This window comes from Schistocerca nitens, chromosome 4 (assembly GCF_023898315.1).
Source record: "Schistocerca nitens isolate TAMUIC-IGC-003100 chromosome 4, iqSchNite1.1, whole genome shotgun sequence".
Lineage (NCBI taxonomy): Eukaryota > Metazoa > Arthropoda > Insecta > Orthoptera > Acrididae > Schistocerca > Schistocerca nitens.
In genome coordinates, this window is record NC_064617.1 from 863,284,975 (window position 1) to 863,309,587 (window position 24,613).

The 24,613-nt window shown below is 42.1% G+C and overlaps 1 protein-coding gene across 1 annotated transcript in view; it reads right to left on the minus strand.

Annotated features, from left to right (window-relative positions):
- LOC126253325 (aspartate aminotransferase, cytoplasmic-like) overlaps positions 1 to 24,613 on the minus strand; it is an 83,048-nt gene that overhangs the window by 19,176 nt on the left and 39,259 nt on the right. The window contains exon 2 of the mRNA XM_049954588.1: positions 13,230 to 13,411. Coding sequence (XP_049810545.1) covers positions 13,230 to 13,411 — 182 coding nt within the window. The remainder of the gene's footprint in view (positions 1 to 13,229; positions 13,412 to 24,613) is intronic.

Genomic DNA, 24,613 nt, shown 5'->3' on the forward strand with positions numbered 1-24,613 from the left:
GACTACTCTCTGCTGCACTCAGCGCTTGACTATCCATAGTACCTACTGTGACCTGTGTGAGGCAATGATATATTGTTCTCAATACATAAGGGGCGGTTGACCCCTTACACTCTCCATCTTGAGGTGCACCTGTGGAAGCTGCAGTGGAGAGTCAGTTCAAATTCTAGCTTGCTAGAAATGCACTGGCAGGGGAAGCTGACATTCATAACACCCTGCTGAAGAAACAAGCAATGGATATCACCACACTGCACAGCTGGGGAAGCCTGGCTGCAAGCTGCAGGTCTTGGCATAAGTGCTCCAGAAAGTTGCTGATACCTTAACCAGCTGTCCTGAATTCGAACCCCCATCAGTGTGTCCTCTTTCAATTTGTTTCTCTCCAATTGATGATGACTTAGCGCACAGTCATGGCTGGTTCCCATGCTTTGTTGAGCCTCTTTAATGATCAAGTCATTCTCCATATAAGGAGTAGTTATAAAGTTTCAATTGTCACCTTAAAAATAAAATTACAGTTTTATTCTTTTCATTTTTGTAGGTACATATCTGCAGTCCTAGTACACATTGAACTCTCCATGCCTAAGTACCATAGCACACTGCTAGGGGAGCCAAAACAAAATTGTGCTGCCACTGATAAGTGGAGTGTTGTTCGGTAATCTGGTGGCCTACATAAGATTCCACAGCCGTGATTCTGGCATGCAGATGTATGAGTGCCACGGAAGTCAGAAGATGACAGCACTGGCAGAAACCCCCTATTCTTGGATGTGTATGCAACCCCTCCAGAGTGCACTTGACCAGCTGGCCAGCGACCTATCTAGAGCTGAGTCTGGCCAGTTTCACACACAGTCTGATATTTACTTCAGCTGATGTGACAAGAGCCAGCAGTGCAGCCACTCCATGGCTTCCAGCTGCCAACTATTGGTGTGTGAGACCTCATGCAACTGGGTAATGGACAGCACTTCATTGAGGGAAGGGTTTTCCAATTGTATGGCTTGTTGCTGGACTTCCTTGTCAGAAGTGGTGTGGATTATAACATTGCAAACCACATTGTCGTGTGCAACTCTTTTGACTTGGACACGACGAAACGGCACTTGCTACTAAGGCCATGGAGAGTTGTGTTCCAGGCATGATAAGATGATGGGACTGTTTCTTGCATTGGTAGAATTCAACCCTAACAGCCACAACATGTGAGCAGCAGTGATAATAGGAAGACAACAGCAAGCACAAACTGTCAAAAGACAACAAAGAAGGTTCCTGTAATGGGGCCCACTGCCACAACATCTGATATGAGGTGGGAGAAATCTAGGAGTGAAACAGTGCATGAAATACCTCTGGATCTATGGAAGGCATGTAAATGTTGCTGTAGGTGGTGTCCATGTGCTTCCCAATTTTCTGCTGCCCTATCAAACAGAGGGAACAGAGGAGGAAAAACAGCCAGAGATGAAGTGGGAGAGAGCAACATTGGCATAGCCTGTCCAGGATTGTGAGAAGTTCTGTCTGTTGTTGAACTAACATTTGAAGCAGAGATTCCATATCACAACAAGAAAAATATCACAACCAAATCCAGAAAGCAACCACAATATGAGGGTTGGAACTTACATAGTGGCAACTATTTATTCACAACTGATACAAAAGAGTTACATGTAGTAATATTGGTAATTTTTGCCTCACAAACTGTAGTATACGCTCAATAGTAAATGCCTGATGGCCTGAAGTTATCAAACAATTGTAATGTAAAAGAAATGAACCGTCGCATAGCAGCAACAGAATCTATTATTCTTTATCTTTGCCGCTCCTGCATGGTGGCTGTAAATCTCTATGTACACATATCAATTAATGATTTAAAAAGAATTCTGTTGTTTCAAGGTTGCATAAAAATGGAGGATGATGACAACACTTTGCAACCGAGCAGCAGTAAGATGACAGGTGCTCTGCAAGATCAACAGCCTCAGCACACAGCACACAGGGCAAGAATGTGAAAAGCAGTAAACTGCTGGCATTCTGGATGTCAAGGCCAGAATTCTGGTTCTGCACATGGAAAGCGGTTTCTGCCAACATGATGTACAGGATGATACATTACTGTTCCATTGTGTTGTTGCCCACTTAAGTGAAGTTCAGTCATTGCAGAAGGGACTTTATGCATGCTTAGTTATGCAGCACTTAAGGTCTGCCTAATTGAGTACTTGGCATAGTCACCAGAATACAGGCTCTGCAGCATAATGGCAGTTGATGGCTTAGGAAACATGTCCACCACCCAGCTACTTTGCAACCTGCACTTGCTAGTGGGACTGACTTATTTTTCAAACAGTCCCTCCATATAATACAGCTCAGCAGTCTTCCAGAGAACATGAGACTTATCCTCACAGCGGATAAAAATGCTGCACTGCATATGGTGGCAGACAAAGCTGAAAACACGGTGGCTAGCATAAAAGGATAGTGCAAGAGTAGTCATTCTGCCAGCAGCCCAGGCCCGAGTTTTCAGCAGCCACCAGAAACTTTTGCCCTGATGCAAGTGTGCTGGGTGAAGCATTGGCCCCTACATCTGATCAACTAGCCCTAGAAGTTAAAGCACTTGCAGAATAGGTGGGAGCACTACACAGAGCACAGTATTCAGGAGAACAAAGCCAGGGCAGGCAACAGGATTGTGATTAACTAGATGGTGGATGGCACCAGAACAATATGAGTAGCTGGTGCTGATATCACTGCAGTTCCACAACAAAGCACACACTTGCTCAGCCCTGCATCAGTAACTGAACTCACCCAACAGCTGCTAAAGGGCTTAGCTCAACATTCAAGCCACTCTCCCTCTGCCACAACCACCTTGCTCATTTTTAAGGACTCTCATACCCACACTTTTGTTTATAGCATGCACCCAGGTGAACGATGTGCAAAAATGTCTGTGTTGTATTCCACATTGACATCTCAGTTCATTGACTCAGTGGCTTCTCCGTGTGCGTCTTCAACAATGGGATTTCAGGCTCATAATGGACAGGAGTAGCAGGATGACACACATGCATATAAGGAGAACAACACTTTTCCACTGGTCGCATGCACAGACACAATACACATGCGCTGCAACTACATTACCACCTTTCCTGGCTATGAAACCTTCAACTTTGAAGAACTGAGTTTTTATGGCAGTCCTATGCAGATCCTCACCCATGGATCACTTTTGGTCAGTTTCACCGACTCACAGAAAATTTAAAAGAGGCTCTTTGTGACAGACAAAATATCACAGTTTTTAGAGATCACTGGCTCTAACATCAGTGTTTTACCAAGTAAATTGTTTCAACCGGACTGTATGAACACTCCCTTCTACATCACGGCAGCTAATAACACATCCATTTTGGCATATGCTGAGAAGAGATTGTTCATTGGCATAGGTCTACAGGATCCAATCATAAGGAATTCATAACTGCATACGTCGGGAAACCTACCGTTGAGGCGGACATACTACACCATTTCCAGTTACTCATGGATGTACTCATGCCTGACAGCTCAGGCATGTTGTTATATGGACAATTTCCTAATATTTTTTCAATCACTGACACAGCATGCTAAGCACCTATGACTTCTTTTTGAATGACTCCAACAAGCAGGGGTTGTGATAAACACAGCTAAGTATGTTTTTGGCCAGGGTAATGTCACGTTCCTAGGGTTTGAGATGTCAACAGCAGCCGTTTTGCCTCTAGTGGAATGAGACAGACTGATTTAGGAAATGACATGACCAAGGAAATTCAAGGACCTATGTTGGTTTTTAGGTATGCTCAACTACTGTCTATGCCACCTACCTCTTGTGGCGTCATTGCTCACACCTCTCGCCATGTTGCTTAAGGGAAAACACATGGTGACTTGGAGTGAGGAAGCAATAGCCACATTTCAGTCATTGAAAGAGTATGTCATACAAACTGTACTGCTGAGTCATCCACACAAAAACATGCAGACAGCTATTATGGTGGATGCAAGCCAGGTCGTGGTAGGCACTGCCCTCCAAGAGCACACTGATGGCACATGGCAACCCTGACATTCTTTTCCATGCTGTTAACAGAGAACTGAAGAAACTTAAGTGCCATAGATCAGGATATGTATGCCACTTATGCAGCTGTAAAGCACTTCCATGAGTGTGTGGAAGGCATAGGGTTCATGATTTTCATGGACCACATCCTTGTCACCACACTGTTTAAAAAAGGATCACCTAACAGTGTGTTTGGATAGATCAGACAGGTGGAATTTATTTCTCAGTTTTCCATTGATGTCTGCCATGTAAGTGGCTGCATGACTATCATTGCTAACTGTTTATTCAAACATTTCACCAGTTCTAGGGCCATGTAATGGAATCACATTGCACATGCCCAGGTGCTGGACAGGGGAGTCAGACATTAGAAAATTGCTCCGTAAACTACGAGTTTTTATCATCAGTGAAGTGTCGCTCATGTGGTGAAAAAGTGAAAACCGGTGTTAGAACATGTCCAGTAAAACATATATGGTATCATTCAAGCTGCTTCGTGAAAGTAAATCGCAATAATGTATTTTCGTGTGACTGTAATCATCCGTGTAATGGCCGAGAAGCTGCCACAGAGATGTGTAACTCTGAACTCGAACTAAGTGTGAAAAATGAAGTACTCAAAGACTTAAAAGCAGCTATAAAGTACATTAAATTATTAGAAAACATGATTCAGCTTCTTACTGAACCTGCTGAAACATCAGTTTTTACGCCAAAAACATCATACTCTGCCAACAGCACAGAAAATGAGGTAGGCCTAAATATTTACTCTGATAGTCATGGACGCGGTCTTGCGGAAATTCTCAATAATCATCATGACTTAAAAGCCTACAGTTGCGTATAACCAGGTGCTCAAATGCAGGAAATTATAAAGGACGTCATAAAAGACAATAACAAAAGCACAAATCATAATATTTTTTTAATTGGAGGTGCCAATAATGTGTACAGTAATGAGTCACTGAATGCTGTGCACAACTTAAGGAAATTTCTGGACAGTACTAAGAAGCAGTACGTGATTGTCACTAGCATTCCTTGTAGACATGACCTTATCCCCACTTTGTGTGTAAACGCTGAAAGTAGGGGAGTGAACTCACAATTTCAGGAAATATGCAAAATGTATCCAAATACAAACTTTCTTTGTACAGATTTTCTTAAGAGAGACTGCTTCACGAAACATGGGATGCATCTGAACAAAAAGGGCAAGAAACTTTTGTGTGGGAAAATCAGTGAACTGTTAGAAAGACTGAACAAACATAGTGACAGCACATCATTACCGTTAGCTCCAACAGTTTTAAAGCAAGCACCAGCAGAAGTATTTCCACAAAAAATGCTAAAAGCATCAGAAACAATCACAGCAACAACAACAACAAAAGCAGCAACAGCAGCTACATCAACAGCAGAGCCACCTCTGCTACCAGCAATGGCAACAGAATCAATGGTAGCTGGACCAACTCAGCCAAAAGTAGTAAAAGCATCAAGAACGGTTACACTAACAACAACAAATGCAGTAACAGCTCCATCAACTACAGAGCCAGCCCTAATACCAGCAGGAAAATCAACAGCAAAAGCAACAGAACCATCATTAGCAACAGCAGAACCATCCACAATAGCAGCAGAATCAACTCCAACATTAGCAGAACCAGTACTGTCAACAAAAAAAACTTCAGACAGCAGACGGAAGCCAGTGCCTCCATCCCATCTAAATGATTTTTTAGTGGAAACCAGAAAGAGGAGGAAGCCCACAAGAGAAACAGAGATTTGACCTTATTTAAGTCAGTAAAGCAGAGAAATCTACAACAAGGTATTTACAACTTTAAAATAATCCACCAGAATGTACAGGGCTTGAGCAAGAAATATGAACAATTAGACGTCTTTGTAAATGAAACTATGCCTGATGTGCTTGGTATTAGTGAACACTGGCTATCTGATGCCAAATTAGAACTTTTTAAACCTCTAAACATGGTACTAGCTAATAAGTTTTGCAGATCTACTATCAGAGGTGGGAGTGTATCAATGTATGTAAAGAGCACATTTGATTTTAATTCTGTAAATGTAAGTAAATATTCATTAGAAGGAACAATTGAATTATGTGCAGCACGTATAAAGATACCAAATGATGAAATTTATGTTATATGTTTATATAGACCGCCAGGTGGAAACTTCGAAGTTTTCTTAACAAAGTTTTGTGACATAATAGAGAATGTTTTTATATCACACCTGAACAAGTTAGTAATTATAGGAGATTTCAACATAAATATATTAGCAGATAAGTTACACACTAGACTATTCAAGAATACTCTGCCTGAATATAATGTAAGATACTTGATAAACACTGCAACCAGGGAGACTGAAACATGCCAGTCTGCAATAGATAACATAATCACTGGTATTTACGATCTTACATCTTCTGTTATTCTAAGTGCTTTGTCAGACCACCATGCAGTAGAACTAAGTGTGCACATAAAAAAGGTTCCTACACACAGTTGCTATAGATATATTAGGATGAATATAGACCAAAATATAACTCAGTTGAATAATATGCTAAGGAATTTGGATTGGAACATTGTTCTAACGACACTTCATAGTTATGGAAAATTCTCAAGTGAACTGTTCTACATTCTTAACCAAGCCTGACCATTAATAAAAAAGAGAATTCAGTCACATGCTGTAACCCGAAACTGGATACCAAGTTCAGTCACTGAGGCTAGAGAAAAACTAAGATGGTATGAGTATGCTACGTTAAATGACTTGAGCAATAAAAAATTAAAAGAAGAGTTCAAAAAGTATCAGAAATACTATGTAGAGCTCCTAATTTCAGAAAAACAGAAACATTTTGGAAGTGTCACTCAGAACTCAAATAATACTCCAAAACATCATGGTCACTAGTAAATAGAGAAATAGGTAAATCTGGGAACCATACAACTGAAAATCACTTGCTGATAAACGGTACAATAGAAACTGATCAGAATAAGATAGAAGATCTATTTAACAATTACTTTGCTTCTGTTGGCTCCAGCATAAACAATCAGCTTAAAAATCATAAATACAAATTCAGAGGAACACCAGTGTCAGGAAGTATATTTTTGATGCCAACAAGTAAAGAAGAAATAATTAAAATAGTGAGTAGCTTAAAGAATTCCCATGCAGCAGGATATGATGGTCTTAGTCGGGACACTCTTAAGAAATGTATACATAAAATTGCATCACCTTTATCAACAGTTATCAATTCTCATATGGAAGATGGTCTATTTCCAGATGAGTTGAAAATTGCCCGAGTTGTGCCTGTTTTTAAGAAAGGAAACAGGAATTTAGTAGAAAACTTTCGACCCATTTCTGTTCTTCCAATAATATCCAAAATCTTTGAGAAAGTAATATAGACAAGAATCTGGAACTTCCTGGTATGCAAAAAAGTGATTTCTAAGGGGCAGTATGGGTTTGTCAAGGGGTCATCCACCATTGCAGCGGCATCCAACTTAATCGAAGGTGTCACTCAAGCAATAGATAATAAAGAACATGTCTGTGGCATCTTTCTAGACTTACAAAAAGCGTTTGTCTGTGTTGATACGACCATATTGCTGGACAAACTGTGGATCTATGGCATTCGAGGCACAGCCCATAATCTGATGAGGTCCTACTTGACAAATAGGAAGCAGTTTGTGTCTATTAGCACTACAGAGGATGCATACAAATCAAACACCACTGACATAAATTTTGGTATTACACAGGGGTCAATATTAGGACCACTTCTTTTTATTATCTATGTAAATGATATTCAGTCCATAACAAACCATGCAACAGCTATCTTATATGCAGATGATACCACGTTAATATGCAGCAATCCAAGCTATTCACAGCTCAAAGTGGAATCCAATACTGCAGCAGGCTTAATTCTGCAGTATTTTAGTGAAAACAAACTAAAATTAAACACAAAAAAATCTGTCTATATTGAATTTGATCTTGGGAGGCAAAAAACTCATGAAAACCAAATCTTAATGGGTGGCAAATACATTAAAAAACAATATTCGACCAAATTTCTTGGCCTGACACTAGATGCAGAGTTAAACTGGTCTGATCATGTGAATGATATTTGCAAAAAGCTATGTGCTACCATATATGTCCTAAGAAAACTGACACCTTTTTGTAACATCACCACTCTGAGGCAAATATATTTTGCACTATTTGAATCCCATCTAAGTTATGGGACAGAGGTATGGGGATCCAGCAGTAAAGGTAATATGAAAAGTGTACTTACCTTACAAAAGAAGGCACTTAGAATTATGGGAAAGAAATGTGCCAGGGAGTCCTGCAGAAATTTGTTTAAAGAATTTAAAATACTAACTGTTCATAACCTGTAAGTGCTGAAGATAATCATTATGGCAGTAAACAGTAACAAAACACTTAATAAAGAAATACACGATCACAACACTAGAGGTAGAGAGAGACCCCACATTATCTCTCATAGAACAACACTTTATGAGAAAAGCCCTCACTATGCAGGCATAAAACTACTGAATTGCTTCCATCCTGATATCTCCAAATTGCCCATTACAAAACTAAAAATGAAATTAAAATTATGGCTCCTAAACAATCCTGTATATTCAATAGATGAGTTTCTAGATTTAGTACACTCATATGGTGGAAGACCATCTATCTAAAAATATATGTAATCTCAGATCTTAGACGGTGTCACAAACTGTAAATATTTGAATGTCAGATATGAATACTGTGTTACAAACTGTAGATTTCTTAATCTAAGTATGGCAATAACAATTTTTTTATGCATAGTCCATATATGTAACTCTGTTCTCTCAACTAAATTTAGAAAAAGTTGTGTAGATAAAAGTGCCAGCCAATAATATGTAACCTTAGTAAGTAAGGCTCTGACTTATCCAGAAGACAGGAACAAAAAAAACCTTTTTTTGTAATCAGTTGGTGTTGGATCAAAATAAATAAAATAAAAATAAAACAACATAAAAGTAATAACAGATAAAAATAAAATGTTTATGAACCCGAAAAAAGTCAATCCATAAGTTTAAGTAAACACAATCAACAATACAACAAGAATCAGCTTAATTTTTCAAGGAACTCCTCGACAGAATAGAAGGAGTGACCCATGAGGAAACTCTTCAGTTTCAATTTGAAAGTGCATGAATTACTGCTAAGATTTTTGAATTTGAACAGTAGCTTATTGAAAATGGATGCAACAGTATACTGCACACCTTTCTGCACAAGAAGCAAGGAAGTGCAATTCAAATGTAGATTGGATTTCTGCCAAGTATTAACTTTGTGAAAGCTGCTTATTCTTGGGAATAAGCTAATATTGTTAACAAGAAATGACAGTAAGGAATATGTGTACTGAGAGGCTAATGTCAAAATACCCAGACTCATGAACAGGGGTCCTTACTTCAGGAAAGCCTACAACTATAGGTGTTCTCACCATCAGCTGCCCTCCACCCAGCAACAGTATGATGGAGAGGTTGCATCATAACTTGAAGGTGTCATTGTTATGTGTCAACACTACATGAACAGATGCACTGCTGCTTGTCCTGTTGGGCCCACATTTGGCAATCCAAGGGGGTCTACAACATTCAGCAGCACAGCCGTATAAGGCAAAGAGCTATGCCTGCCAGTGGAACTAATTACCAACAAGCTTTATGACCTACCTCCACCAGCCTCCGTCACCAAGTTCAGTTAACACCGCAGAAAAAAGATGACCCATATCCATTCTCCACGCCACAGTTACATGGACACAGGAACATCTTCAAGCACAAGGAGCTCTCAGTATATCTTTCATCTGGTTGCAGGATGACTCAGTCCGCCCACCACTCATGCCATAGTATGGTGGCCTGTACGAGGATCTGTAGTGTGAACCACACACTTTTAAAATTTAATACTGGGAATGAGACAAAATGGTTTCCATTAAGTCACTGCCGTTGGCACTCTTGGACATGAAGGCAGCAGAGGAGACCGCTCCAGTACCATCCACAATGCTGCTAGCCACCGCCAAGCAGTGCAGTGCAAAAGTACCACACCCTGACTGGCTGTCACCAGTGGGAACTGCCACTAGTTCCGATTCCAGAGACTATGAAATCTGACTGTGCTGAAAAACACCAGTTCCCCGACATACATGGTGCCCAAGTATTTTTTTTAAACTGATGTAGTGACATGATCAACAAACAAGTGACAAAATACAGTCAGTGTTAAATATCTGTAACTGAAGGACTTTGGGTCACCCTCTATTGGCAAAATTCCTTATCTTGTGATGTTGTATGTTGTTCTGAGATATATAGTGAAATGAAAGATGTTATGGTGTCTAATCTGTGTTCTCCATTGGATTATCTCCACTTTCGATGAGATCCCTACAAACCTATAACGAATGTTTTGAGAATAGTTCAGTTTTCATATATATTGTAATGTTAAATGACGCATTATAGTTAGATTATACAAAACAAAAATATTCAATAACAGGATTCTAGCACAATATAATGTTGCAATTTACTGTTGGGGAGAGTGTTGTATATAGAGGATAGTGTACCTAGAAAAAGTGATGCTTTTTGGCTGGTACTTCAGTGTAATGACTAATTTTAGAATGACTCAAAGGAATGCATACTAGCAACTGCCATAAGCAGTTTCCTCCATTTTCTAGAGTTTTTTTTTTCACATTTAACTCCTGTATAATATATTAGAGCTATTTGGTATATATTGTCAATTATTCTTTTATGGTAAGAAAATTCTACACATTTTTAGAAATATTTATGTAACATGTGGACAAGTAAGCCATACTTTGTCAGTCATACAGCATCTTGCAGCTTGAAACAGAAGAAGGTCTTTTACCATGGACTGAATTTCTTTAATGTCTTAACCATTTTACCTGTACTGAAAATGGAAATCTGTGTTAATTTCCAACAGTATACTTAAAAAGCATTGAACTTGTAACTAGTTTTTGATAATACTTGTGCTTAATTTGGTTTCGGATACTGATTATTGATGTATAATAGAGTAATAATGTAACAGATATATGATTAAATACAGTATTGACAAGGTTTTCTCAATTGTAGTACTTTTAAATTTCATTAGAATATTTGTTCCTAGATACCTGAAATGTTATGTTTTAGAACTGCTTTGACATTTGTAAAAACCTGAATTTTTCAGACTAATTTTTATAATTTCAGAAGACAGACTGCAGCACATACAAAGTGAGTGCCGTCATTTAAAAATGAAAAATGAAAATACATGAAATTTCTGTTACAGGACTGGCTAGATGCAAAAGTTTGAAATGCAAATCAATGTCTACTCTCCCCTTGCTGTTACAATGAGGTTTCATGGTACTGTTGATGCCACTTCCCTATTTATAGTCAAGTTTGATTCCTGGCTTAGAGTCAGAAAACACCAAGAAAATGTCCATTTCATGGAATAATGATGCAGCTGGAGACAAATGAAAACAATACCCTGGTGACTACAAAGCTGTCAAACAACTCACAATAAAAAATTGTCTGGGTACTAAGATGTTGTGGCAGATGTGTTTCTGCTACACTGCCCCTGTACAGTCCTCTTGTCTGTGGATTTTCCAGCAGTTTTATAGTTACACTGTTTTTCAAGTGAATTTGGTATACACTGATGAGCCAAAACATTATGACCATCTGCTTAATTGCTGGTTTGTCCATCTTTGGAATGAAATACATAACTGATTATGCACACCAAGGATCCAGGTTTATGGAGGTACATGGCAGTAGGTTTCTGTGCACAGGTCATGTAATTTGTGCAAATAACGGGCTGCTGATTTGCGTATGCGGTGATGGTGCCCGATAGCAACCCAGATAGGTTTCTTAGGATTTATATCAGGCAAATCTGGTCACTGAGATAGCAATATGAGTTCGCTATAACATTCCTCAAACCACTGTAGCACAATTCTGGCTCTCAGACACAGGAAATTATAATGCTGAAAGATGACATCACTAGCGGTGAAGATATCAAGCATGAAAGTATGCAGAAGATTGACAGTTGTCAGCGTGCCTTCAGTTACTACCACAGGTACCATGCGAGTGCAGGAGAATGTCTCTCTTAGAATAATACTGCTCTCACTAGCCTGTTCCCATGGAGCACTGCAGGTTTTGAGGCACCATTCAGCTTGATGACAGCATTTGTGGAGACAACCACGGATCTAGTTTAGCAAAAATGTAATTCACCTGAAGAGCCAACATGTTTCCATTGATTGATGGTTGAATCTTGATAGTCTTGTGCCCACTGCAATCATAATTGACAATTTCATTGGGTCAACATGTGAACACGTAATGGGTGGTCTGCTGTGGAGGTCCATTTTCAACAATGTACCTTGAACCATGTGCTCTGAAGCACTTGTGCTTGCACCACCATTGTGCTCTTTTAGCAGAGATGCCACAGATCACTGTCTATCCTTCTTTACAGAGCAGACAAACATCCAAACTCCACATTCTGTGAAGAGTCATGGATGTCCAACCATTTAGCACACAGTGGTAATTTCACTGTCCTCTTACCTCTTTCTGCAGATGCTTATGACAGTAGCTCTGAACATTCAACTAGCTACACCATTTTTGAGATATCGTTCACAGGTTCTGTGTAAAAATAATCTATCCTTTGTCCAACTCACTTATTTCAACAGATTTCCCTTTCGCAACCTATATCTTCACTAGGGTGATCCCTGATCCATGTCTGATCTGCTTACATTCTTTTGTTACCATGTCACATGTCTTCTCCTCCATCAGATGGCATCCAGTGTCATGGAGGGTAGTGGTCATAATGTTTTGGCTTATCAGTGTATGCAGATGAAGAATGTATACCCTACTTATGTATGAGAAAGCACAACTTGCAGATCTTGATTGATGTATGCATCGTTTACAGACACCTGAAGGTGAAACCATCTAATTTCAAAATGACAATTGCTGCTGAGTGTTTGAGTGTCTGTTTAGTTCTGCATGTGCATGTGAAGAGACTGAGCGTAATAGCTAGCGAACACTGTTTTCTGCTACAGGTATCTATGTACCACACGTCAGTCTGCTATAGACGAGTGGTCATCTTTCACATATTATTCCATCCAGAAATATTCATTATTATAATAATTTCAGAACTGACAGGATGTAAAAATTACACAAATAAATGCAGCAGAAGAAAAATTTAGAAAATTATAATTTGCCAACAATCTTATATGTTCTACAATGCAAATACAAAAATAGTATTGTAGACAGTATTGCCATACCCGGTTTTCAAGAACAGCTCTTGATTTTTCACCCAACAGGAGTTTAGTGGCAGCAGAACTGAGTGACTCAATCCCAAGAAGCATTAGATATTCATGGTTCAGGCTTTTGTCAGCAGCCACTTTCTCTCCAATTCTTTGCACTATTGGTAAGACCCACGGCTTGCCTTCATTGTCCTTGTAAGCTAAACAATGATAAGTTCTGTGACGTTTTGAAATAAAAGTAAAATTTAAACTTGTCAAAAACAGCACATAAAAATATTGACATATTTGTATTGGAATGTGGTATAGTCTCTCATACAGATCATCAACATTAAGCATATAAAATAGTTATGTCCATACCAAGCATATAACTTTATTTTTTGTACTCTACAAATGTGATGCATTAGCTACTTCAGACAGTATTACAAAATATCCTTCCAGATAGTCCACTTGCTGTTTTGGAAACAATAACTCTTTATTATACTTATTGCTAACTAGCATTTTTATGTGATATCGCATTGCTGATGTTCTTCAGGAGGACGATGCAACAGGCACTGAAGTAAATACAGCCTCATGAAATATATGAATTGCGAATATGGACAACCATCAGCTGTATAATGGAATGACGACAATGAAAATTTGTGCTGGACTGAGACACGGACCAGGATTTCACACTTATCATGGGCAATTGCTTACCATTAGGCTATCTGATCATGTCACACAGCCAGACCAAACTTGGTTATTGATATATGTGAGTTTGGATATGGCCATGAACTAGCTTGGATGCCTAATGGTAAAGTGACCACTTGTGATAAGAAGGAAACCAGGGTTTGAATCACAGTCCAGCACAAATTTTCAGTGTTGTCATTCCATTATACAGCTGACGGTTGTCCATGTTAACAACTGTGAATGCATTTTGTGTAAGCAATTTTATGTGTATAATAGATCAGTCAATTTGGCCTGTCATTCTGCAGTGAATTTTCCCAGAAATGATAGAAACAGGATCTTCCCTTACACAGCACTTTGTTCTTAACCTGCTCTCATGATGCTGCTCTCTCTATGCACTTATCAATGTACAATGGTCAGTAGTTTTCTACACCTTTCTTTAACTGCACTCCAGCTTTTGACCCAACTTCACAATACTACTTCATATTCTCAATCATTATTAATGATCACAGGAACTAGAACTGGTGGTTGTAATGATAAAAAATACATGCTGAATTCTATGTTCAAATGTACCTTTACAAAGGTAGATCCAGGAGTACTACACATTTTAACTCTTGCAGCACCTTGGACATGAATGATATAGTTACTAATGTCAGTGGTACTGACAAGCAGTTGAAGTTGTTAAAACTGAATGAGTCTCTTGGGTCCATTGTCATCTCTGTCAGATTCTATATAGAATTTGCAGGTGAGCTACTGTTTTTCTTAACCATAGTTTATCATGTATCTCCCAAACAAAAAATTATGTCCAGTGTTTGGAGGAAAGTACAGATCACAATCTCTGGAATGTCAACAAAACAACTGTCCAATATAATTGAAATCTATCTATTGTAAAATCATAGAACATATGACTGAGCTGAAACATAATGAGGTATCTTGAACAGAATGACTTCCTTTATGCTTTATGCTGAAAATATAGCTCACTCATGATCCTCTCATATAATAACTTGAAAGACTTGGGTCAAGGGAATCAGGTGGATGACGTTTTCTTCTTTTATTTCTGAATACTTCTTGACTCATAATCACACCAACATACATTAACAAAGGATGATTATATGGGGTACTGAATTGAACAAAATTGTAATTGGATTTGATTAGATGCTTTAATATTCAAAAATCTAAAACTATACACTACACAAAGTGCAAAAACATAATAGCTAGGAGAGAAATATGTGGCATAGAGTGCCATAAATATCGATATTTGTTCAGTGCGAAAGTGTGCTATCTTCGAGGAGAGGGTTTTGGGAAGCATGTTGGACGCTAATGGCAGTTAGCCTCCGGACTTGTATCTGTGTAGAAGCTAAGTGTGAATAAATCTGTATCTGAGAGAATTCTAGTTGTTTACCTACAACTATTCCATATTCCCTCACTGGTGACCCCATTTTTTGTGTAATACGCGTCCGAGTTACCGCCCGAAGGTTATTTATGCGCCTACCGCGTCGGGTTTCTCCGCAATCGCGAGGGCCTTTGTTCAGCTCCAGACAATGGCCTTTCAGCACTCACCGCCACCTGCATTTCAGCAATATCTCTCCAGCACTCCTGTTGTCGTAGTGGACATGCCGCAAGAATCTTTGGAATCCTTCAGTCAGAACATGCAGTGGAATTCATCGAGTGCCGCCAGTTTCTTCGAACTGCCAACGGTCGTGGACTCTGGCTTTGTTGGCCTAGACCTTCCCATGTGTTCTCCACAGAGTGTTGGTCAGAACATTCCTGCTCCTGTGTCGAACGCACAATTCAATACAGTTCATGGCGTCGAGCGAGGTTTTGCTACTTTGGAAAATCCAGTAGTAAATTCAAACTCGAATCAGTTCCCGCCACGTGTGTATCCTTCCGTGCCGGCTAGTCAACAGGTGTTCAATGCTCGCCAAACAGCAAATATCACACCGAGTGTGCATCCTAGTGGCGGTGTGTGGGATCCTTGTGTTGCTTCTAATCAAGTCAACAATTCTGTGCTGGACAGTAATTACTCCGACATCTACAACCAGCCCCACCACTCACGGTCGAGCGAATACTGTGTGCGTAACGGACGTTCACCGGCGTACTTAAGTACTTGTGGCTTCTCTCCGAGATACCACATCGATGAGAATGCACATTTTGACTACAATCCTCACACCGTTCGAGCGTCCGTCGCTTCTCAGACACCCCCCCCCCCCCCCCGGTGTCAAGTGAATTTCGCGATTCCTCGCGATTCCCGCATTATGGGACGCCAATAATTCGGACTCGCTATCTTCTGCATGCTCTACTTCCATCCGAAGTAATAGGCGCACCTCCGCAGTGACTGCAGTGCCGAATCTGCCGAAACTACCAGACTTCAAACCCGCTCACCCAGAGTTCTGGTTTAACCTAGTTGAGCAAACATTCAATGTCTGTGCTTTGGACGACGACGCACGCTTCGCCTGCCTCATGAACCATCTTCACGACTGCGTCGATTTAATTTACGATCTGGTCAAAGCACACCCCTAGCAGGGAAGTATGCTGTGGCGAAACAGACGATACTGGAGCACGTATCTAAAACCAGGAGAGAAAATGTGCGACAGCTCATCTACGAAGAGCGTCTCGGCAACAGGTCTCCGTCCCAGCTGTGGCGGTGCATACATCTTCTCGTTGATGAGCAAGTTATGCCTGATGACACGCTCGCAGAAATCTGGACTGAAAAGCTGCCTTTGCCTGTCCAGACTGCAATCTCTGCGTATGAAGATAGGCCAGTAAATGAACGTTTACACGCCACCGACAGAGGATACTCCGCCAGGCAACGTGAGCTCAGTGCACTGCATTCTGGACGTGACCGCACTAAGACGCTTTCTGACGCCACACCCTTGTCTGGTGCTGCTAATAACAAGTTTGTTAAACTAGCCGCCCTGCCTGCACCTTCAGCTCCCCACAACGACAGTGCATCGGCCTCTGTGGAAGACTCTGGGGCACATACTCCGTCACCTAGCAACTACCCACAGGAGCACAGGCCCGCCCAACCTTACTGTTTCTTCCACGCGAGATTTGGGGAGCAAGCTCACAAATGCCAGTCACCGTGTTCTTACACAAACTCCAACCGCAGCTAGGCTACGGTGCCACCTCCTGCGATGTAAACAATGGGCACCATCCCACGTTGCACTCCGTTTCGGACAGCAACAGTAAGTGTGGTCGAGTCTATGTTCGCGATTTATGATCAGGTGTATGTTTTCTGGTAGACACTGGCGCAGACGTCTCTTTGCTGCCGGTTCACCTAGCAACAAATAAAGTCCAACCACACAAAACAATACTTCGTGTAGTGAACTTGTCTACCCTACAGTGTTTGGGTTCCACTTTGTATACAGTGAAACTTTCGCCTGAGTGCAAGCTGGAGTGGACGTTTCTAGTGTCAACAACTGAAGAACCTATTCTCGGAATTGATTTCCTCAAGCCCTATCAGTTGTCACTAGATTTTGTGCAAAATACTGTGTTTTACCCCCCCCCCCCCCTTAACAAACATATTCCTTTCACTCCGTTGAGTGACAGTTCGGCTAACACCAAACATGTGTGCTGTGCTAAGAAGTGTGTAAACCTATACTTGGAGCTGCAATCTTGGACAAACAAGTGGCTAGTGAAGTGCGCCAAGTCTTCGAAGTTGCGGATGGAACGTACAGAAATGCTGCTGCATCCTCGCAAAATACACCACGAGTTGGCCTCCAATCAACAACGCCTCGCGGCACTACAAGCAGACGACTCGTCGGCTACAGACAAGGTCATCCATGCCAATCTGGTGTTCCCGTGCCCGCGCACTTTAACGACAATGTTGTGAACTCTATAAACTGTGTCAGCACCCCCAATTGTAATGATAGTGTATGCCCGAGTGCTCATGCTCCTTGCGTTCTGAATGGACAATTAACTTGCCAAGTTTGTGGCAATGAACTACGGCCATCTGCTGTTCGGCCACGCCCACTCGTGCCTACAGCGCTCGTAGCGGCACGGCCCGCTACCAAGAACCAGTGTACCAACCTCGCCCATGTTAACACGCGCGCGGCCGTTACGCAGCCTACGAGCAGTTGGCACACCTGTACTTCCTTGCCCTCAGCGCCACAGCTCTGCCCATCCGCCACTGCCTGCTCCGCTTCACGGACATCTGACTGTCGTGCCGCACCACGTATTGCAGTGATCACTAATGGCACAGTTCATCGGTTACATCTAACTGATGGGCCGCACATATTGCAACACCCATGCCGCCTCAAGCCGGAATTTATGAAAATTGCAAAAGAACAATTGGATGATCTATTGCAAAAGGGAATAATCGAACCTTCATCCCGTTGCTGGGCTAGTCCTATCCTGTTTGACCAAAAGAAAGATGGTACTTGGCGTATGGTTGGAGACTATAGGCATTTAAATGCCCGCACAATCATTGATAAATATCCGGTCCCACACATTGCAGACTTCAATCATGCGCTCGCAGTTGCAAAGTACTTCTCTGTTTTGGACTGTAAGCACGCATTTCATCAGATTCCTATGGCTCCAGAGGATATTGAAAAGACTGCCATAACCACTCCCTTTGGGCTGTTTCAATACAAATTTATGCTGTTTGGGTTGAAAAACGCCCCCCAAATGTGGCAGCGTTTCATCAATCAAACTTTATCCCATCTAGACTTTTGTTTCGTATACATGGACGACATATTGGTTTTTGCTTCTACTTTGGAACAGAGTGAGGAGCGTGTTCAAGTCGTGACAGATATTTTAGCAGCCGCTGGTATTGAACTGAACGATAAAAAGACTCAATTGCACCAGTCATCCATCACATTTCTAAGTTATGTTGTGTCATCGGATGGTCTGACACCACCGCAGGACAAGATCAAGCCGGTTCTCGAGATGCTACGCCCTCAGACCTATAGGGAATTATGCAGGTTCATCGGAACAGTTAATTATTACCGAAAACATCTGCCAGCCACTTCTGTGGTGCAGGCTCCTCTCACAGATGCTCTCGCTGGCCCACAAACTTCTGGCACCCACCAGGTACCATGGACACCAGACATGGACAAGGCATTTAACGAACTCAAACAGCTGTTGGCCTCCGCTGTCACTATTTCTCACCCACATGCGGACGCCACAATTTTTATCACTACTGATGCTAGTGACAATGCTATCGGTGCAGTACTGAGTCAGACATACAACGATGTTACGACCCCCCTGCAGTTTTTCTCAAAAAAGCTAAACAACGCGCAGAAGGAATACTCAGCATTCGACAGAGAATTACTTGCAGTTTATGAGGCCATAAGACACTTCAGAACTGATGTTGAGGGACGAGATTTCTATGTGCTCACTGATCACAAGCCGTTGGTTCCTGCCATAAAAAATCGTGCGGCTGATCTGCCCCCACGACGCTTTCGTCACATCGATTACATCTTGCAATTTACAAATGACATTCGCTACATCCGAGGAGCGGACAATGTGGTTGCTGATTTTCTCTCGGGTGTTGGTGCTGTCACAACCTTAATTGACTTAACGGACCTACCTCGGTTGCAATCGGCAGACCCCAATACCATTCAGTTAATTTCGGACCACAGTTCCTCTCTCCAACCGGTACGCTCTACTTTCCCTGGCATATCTGACTTAGTGTGGTGTGATGAATCGACTGGTACGTTGTTGCCATTCATTCCTAAGCCCCTTCAACGCCAGGTCTTTGACAAACTACACACATTAGCACACCCCGGTGTCAAAGCTTTCACCCGTCTGGTATCTGAACAGTTTGTCTGGAGAGACATGCGTCGCGACTGTCAGTCTTGGGCAAGGGCATGCATGTTGTGTCAACAGAACAAAGTTTCCAGGCACACTTCCCCACCCCTTGGCTGTTTTGCCCAACCGCCAGGCCGGTTTCACCATGTTCGTGTCGATCTCGTAGGCCCTTTGCCCCCCTCCGAGGGTTTCCGTTACCTGTTTACAGCTATTGACAGGATGACTCGGTGGGCTGAGGCTGTGCCTATTGTGAACCTTACCTCTGAGACAGTAAGTCGAGCATTCTTAGATTCGTGGATCTCTAGATTTGGCTCACCTGTTTACCTCACCACTGACCAGGGGCGACAATTCGAGTCTTCAGTTTTCTCTGACTTATGTAAAATGTGTGGTATTGTCAAAATTCATACTTCTGCATACCCCAAAGCAATGGGCTTGTCGAGCGATGGCATCGCACCTTAAAGTCTGCCCTGCATTGCCATGACTCACTATGGACAGAGGCACTGCCTTCGTGCTTCTTGGCCTTCATGTGACTTTCAAGGAAGACCTCAAGGGTTCCGTAGCTGAGTTTGTGTATGGCCAACCTCTGGTTTTGCCTGGATAATTAGTCACTCCCACCCCACTTCCACGGCCCTCTGAACTCCCTTCACTTCTCGAGCGGGTGCGCTTGCACTGCAGCAAAATTCAGCCGCCACCTGCGGCTGCTCATACACCTCCGTGCGTGTACATACCGCGCACGCTAGACTCTTGTGAGTACGTGTTTCTCAGAGATGACTCAGTCAAAGCCCCACTTCAGTCGCCCTGCATAGGTCCTTACAAGGTCGTCAAACGCTCTGAGAATAACATGGATCTCCTCATAAAAGACTCTGTAACCACGGTCTCACTCAACCGAGTGAAACCAGCTTTCATTGAGCCTCCGGTGAACCTCCCTGATTCTGCTCCTATTTCTCCCACTCCTGCTTCGAGTGGCCATTCATCTTCCCATACCATGCATTTGGGTATTGATTCTCCATAGTGTGCTTCTCTGCCGAGCACTGCTCCTTCTCCGCGTTCATCTAATTCGAGTGGCCAATCTTTTCGGGGCTTCACTCCTCACAGCCCTCGCAGTCAAACTGCCAATCACTCGGATTCTACCATTGTGTTACCATCTTCATGTGACAGCTCTTTGTCACACCATTCAATCCACGCTGGCTCCTCGTTGCCTTCGGTCACGCTCCCTCATCTGTCAGCTGATCGCCCGAGGCTGTCTCCTGCGCAGTCCAGTGCACCTGCCACCCCCCTCTTAGCAGATGCTTCCCCCTGCCATGGCTTTCCCACACCTCCCTGCCTCTCTACCATTGCTCGTACAGGTGCCACCCAATTATTCACAACACATGTACACCCTGATGACATACATAAATTATCTGTTGTCATAGATGGCTATACGGTGTGTGTGGTACTCGCGTGTGACAATGTTGAGGGAGGAAGTGCAGAATCTCGTGTGGTGCGCCGCTTTAAATTGAGCAGAAGTGCTGCGTGTGGCAATTTGCATGCCTTTGTTAGGCCTTCTGGCAAGGTGATTCTCTGCCTGCCGGCTGCCGAAGTGCTACACCTCCACTCCAGGACGGGACGTCGTCTTCAGCCGCCAGCGTCGCTTGCTGACTTCGCCGTCGACATACCGGGTTTCACCCCCCGGTCTCCTACCAGTCGACCGCTTCCGCCTGACGCAGAAGAACTGTACGTTACCTTCCTAACTTCTCAACCCCCCGCCCCATTCACTGGGACGTACTCCATACGGTGCAGGGGGGGGGGGGGGGGGTTCTATGTGGCATAGAGCGCCATAAGTATCAATAATTGTTCAGTGCGTGAGTGTGCTATCTTTGAGGAGAGGGCTTTGGGCAGGATGTTGGACGCTAATGGCAGTTAGCATCTGGACTTGTATCTGTGTAGAAGCTAAGTGTGAATAAATCTATATCCAAGAGAATTATAGTTGTTTACCTACAACTATTCCATATTCCCTCAAATATAATATCAAGGAGTCACAGATGGAATCAGTTAGCTGATACAAAGGATCACATGGTATCAATAATAAGTAAAGGAAGTGGCAGACTGTATCATCTGTAGGATATTGGGAAACATGCTGTTTATTTATGAAGGGAATTGTGTACAAACATATGTGTGACCCATCCTAGAATACTGGCTAAGTGTGTGAAACACATACCAAATAAGATAACATATTGGACATAGGTCAAGGAGGTCAGCACAGATGGTAACAGGTTTGTCTGACTTGTAGTAGAGCATCATAGAAATAGCAAAAAACCTGAACTAGGAGGCTTTCGGCTTCATTTCACAAATTCTATTAGACTTTGTCAGTTTCAGACATAGAAAAAAAACTCTTGTAGAGAGTCACACAACTGTTCATCATATTCCATCTAATAATGTCCCATGTGTCCTAAACAAATATGATTACTTAGTTTACTCATATCAACCTTAAAGGGGTGATATGTAGTGATTACCTAGGAGAAGAAGAACTTCTTATCCAAGATTACTAAAAAAAATCTTTATTGTTGATAACAGGTTTCAGTAAAGCTAAGTTACCATCTTCAGATCTTCATAAAGGTTATTACAAACATCTTGTGCCAGTGTGTAGCTAGCACAAGATGTTTGTAATAATCTTTATGAAGTTCTGAAGATGGTAACTTCATTTTACTGAAACAGGTTACCAACAATAAAGTTTTTTGTAGTGATCTCAGCTAATAAGTTCTTCTTCTCCTAAGAAATATGATCACATTTAAAATTCCAAAACAAAATTCTATACTATATTACCAGAAGATTTGAAATGAGGAAAGTTTGTAACATAAGCCTGACTGCTGTATTTTGAATTTATTCACAAAGCGCAAGCTCAATTTTTAATTGGAAAAGTTGTTATAAAATTTTATCACCTCAAAAATATAAAGTTACATAATTAATATTTTGTTTTGTGGTGATCACTTGATAGCAATGAAGCAATAGCGCTGGCCGGAGTGGCCGTGCAGTTCTAGGCACTACAGTCTGGAACTGAGCGACCGCTACGCTCGCAGGTTCGAATCCTACCTCGGGCATGGATGTGTGTGAGGTCCTTAAGTTACTTAGGTTTAATTAGTTCTAAGTTCTAGGTGACTGATGACCTCAGAAGTTAAGTCACATAGTGCTCAGAGCCATTTGAACCATTTTTTGAAGCAATAGCCAACCTGTGAAGTATGTTGCTCTGCATGAACAGTGTGCTTTAGTTTCCTGTCTGGGTGATACACATACTTGTTATTATTTATACTAATGACATAGTTCAGTGAATAATCGTGAATATAGTCAGCTGTATTCAGGTGTTGGAGTAGATGGTAACATGTATTGCTATCACTGTATGGGCATACCACAGTCACCGAGCGAGGTGGCGCAGTGGCTAGCACACTGGACTCACATTCGGGAGGACGACGGTTCAATCCAGCATCAGGCCATCCTGATTTAGGTTTTCCGTGATATCCCTAAATCGCTCCAGGCAAATGCCAGGATGGTTCCTTTGAAAGGGCACGGCCAACTTCCTTCCCCGTCCTTCTCTAATCCGATGAGACCAATGAACTCGCTGTTTGGTCTCCTCCCCCAAACAACCCAACCCCAAACCCATACCACGGTTGGTAATGGAATGGCAAGTTTCCATCCAAGGCTGATAACAGTCATGCAGGATCCAGTGGACCCAAAGTAGCACATCCAGTACGGCACACCACCATGTGCGCCTTCTTATGATGATGATGATGATCTTTGGTTTGGGGGGCACTCAACTGCACATTCATCATCACCCAACAAAGCACCAGTTTTTACACAGTCCAATTTTGTTCACAGTCCAATCTAGTCTCTGTCATAAATGATGATGATGATGATTAGGAGGAGGAGGAGGAGGAGGACAACTCAGACACCCAGTCCCAAGGCAGAGAAAATCCCCAACCTGGCCGGGAATCAAGCACAGGACCCCGTAATCCAGTAGCAGCAATGCTAGCCACTAGACCACAAGCTGTGATGCAGACACATGCACCTTCTGCTGCCACAATATCGGATGGCCAGCAGCAGCAGTGACTCACCCACTCGCACTCAGAGTCACTTCACTACAGGATGCTAAGCAAATGCCACTTAGTCACGGCATCGACACCATCAGTTATGCTTCAGTACAATGAGCTTCTTCCTAATGGACATTGTGATAGCTGGTCTCTGCTCTTTAATCATTTCTTTGTAATGAATCTTTATTTGCTTGGAGAAAAACAAGTTAAAGTAAACCTGTTTGCTGTGTTAACCTGTCCACTAATCATTTCTGCTCTTGTCCAGCTTTCCTGTAATGACAGTTGCTGCACCACTCTGCAGCACACCTCTCCTTACCATTGTGTATGAAGCTGTACACAACAGACTATTCCTGTCTCTTAGTGAATAATTTTACAATGGTGACCCCAAGTCAAGTTTATTTGGTGTAATCTATACTGTGTGCAGTTATCATGTGACACTGTTCAACATGGATCATTTATCATTTTGCACAGTCGGCACAGTGGCACAACAGCCGATTACATCTGATGACACTTTTGCAAGTGATTCGGTTCATCAGGCAGGTTTTGTACACCAGATGGTCAACATAACCTCCCACAGACAGCAGTGGTGGGAACCATACAAGGTGACACATACACGTCTGCCCAGAGCACACCAAGTACGGAACCACGCTGAGTGCTCTGGACAATGACATTTCATGCACAAAATCTGAGCCTCCACCTCAATGTTTTGTAGATGTTTCTCACACTAACATGGCGGATCCATACTGCCAGTATCAAACTGAAAATTTCCCACCACTAGTGTCACACATGGTTTCATGGCAGCTCATTTTATTTCTCAAATAAGTTCTGTGTCATTTCCCAATGACCACAGTCAATTTTGCCATGCCAGTTGCCCATGTATCTGTGCCTACTGCATCGTGCAGCGTGTGCAGTCATCATTTTGTCCCT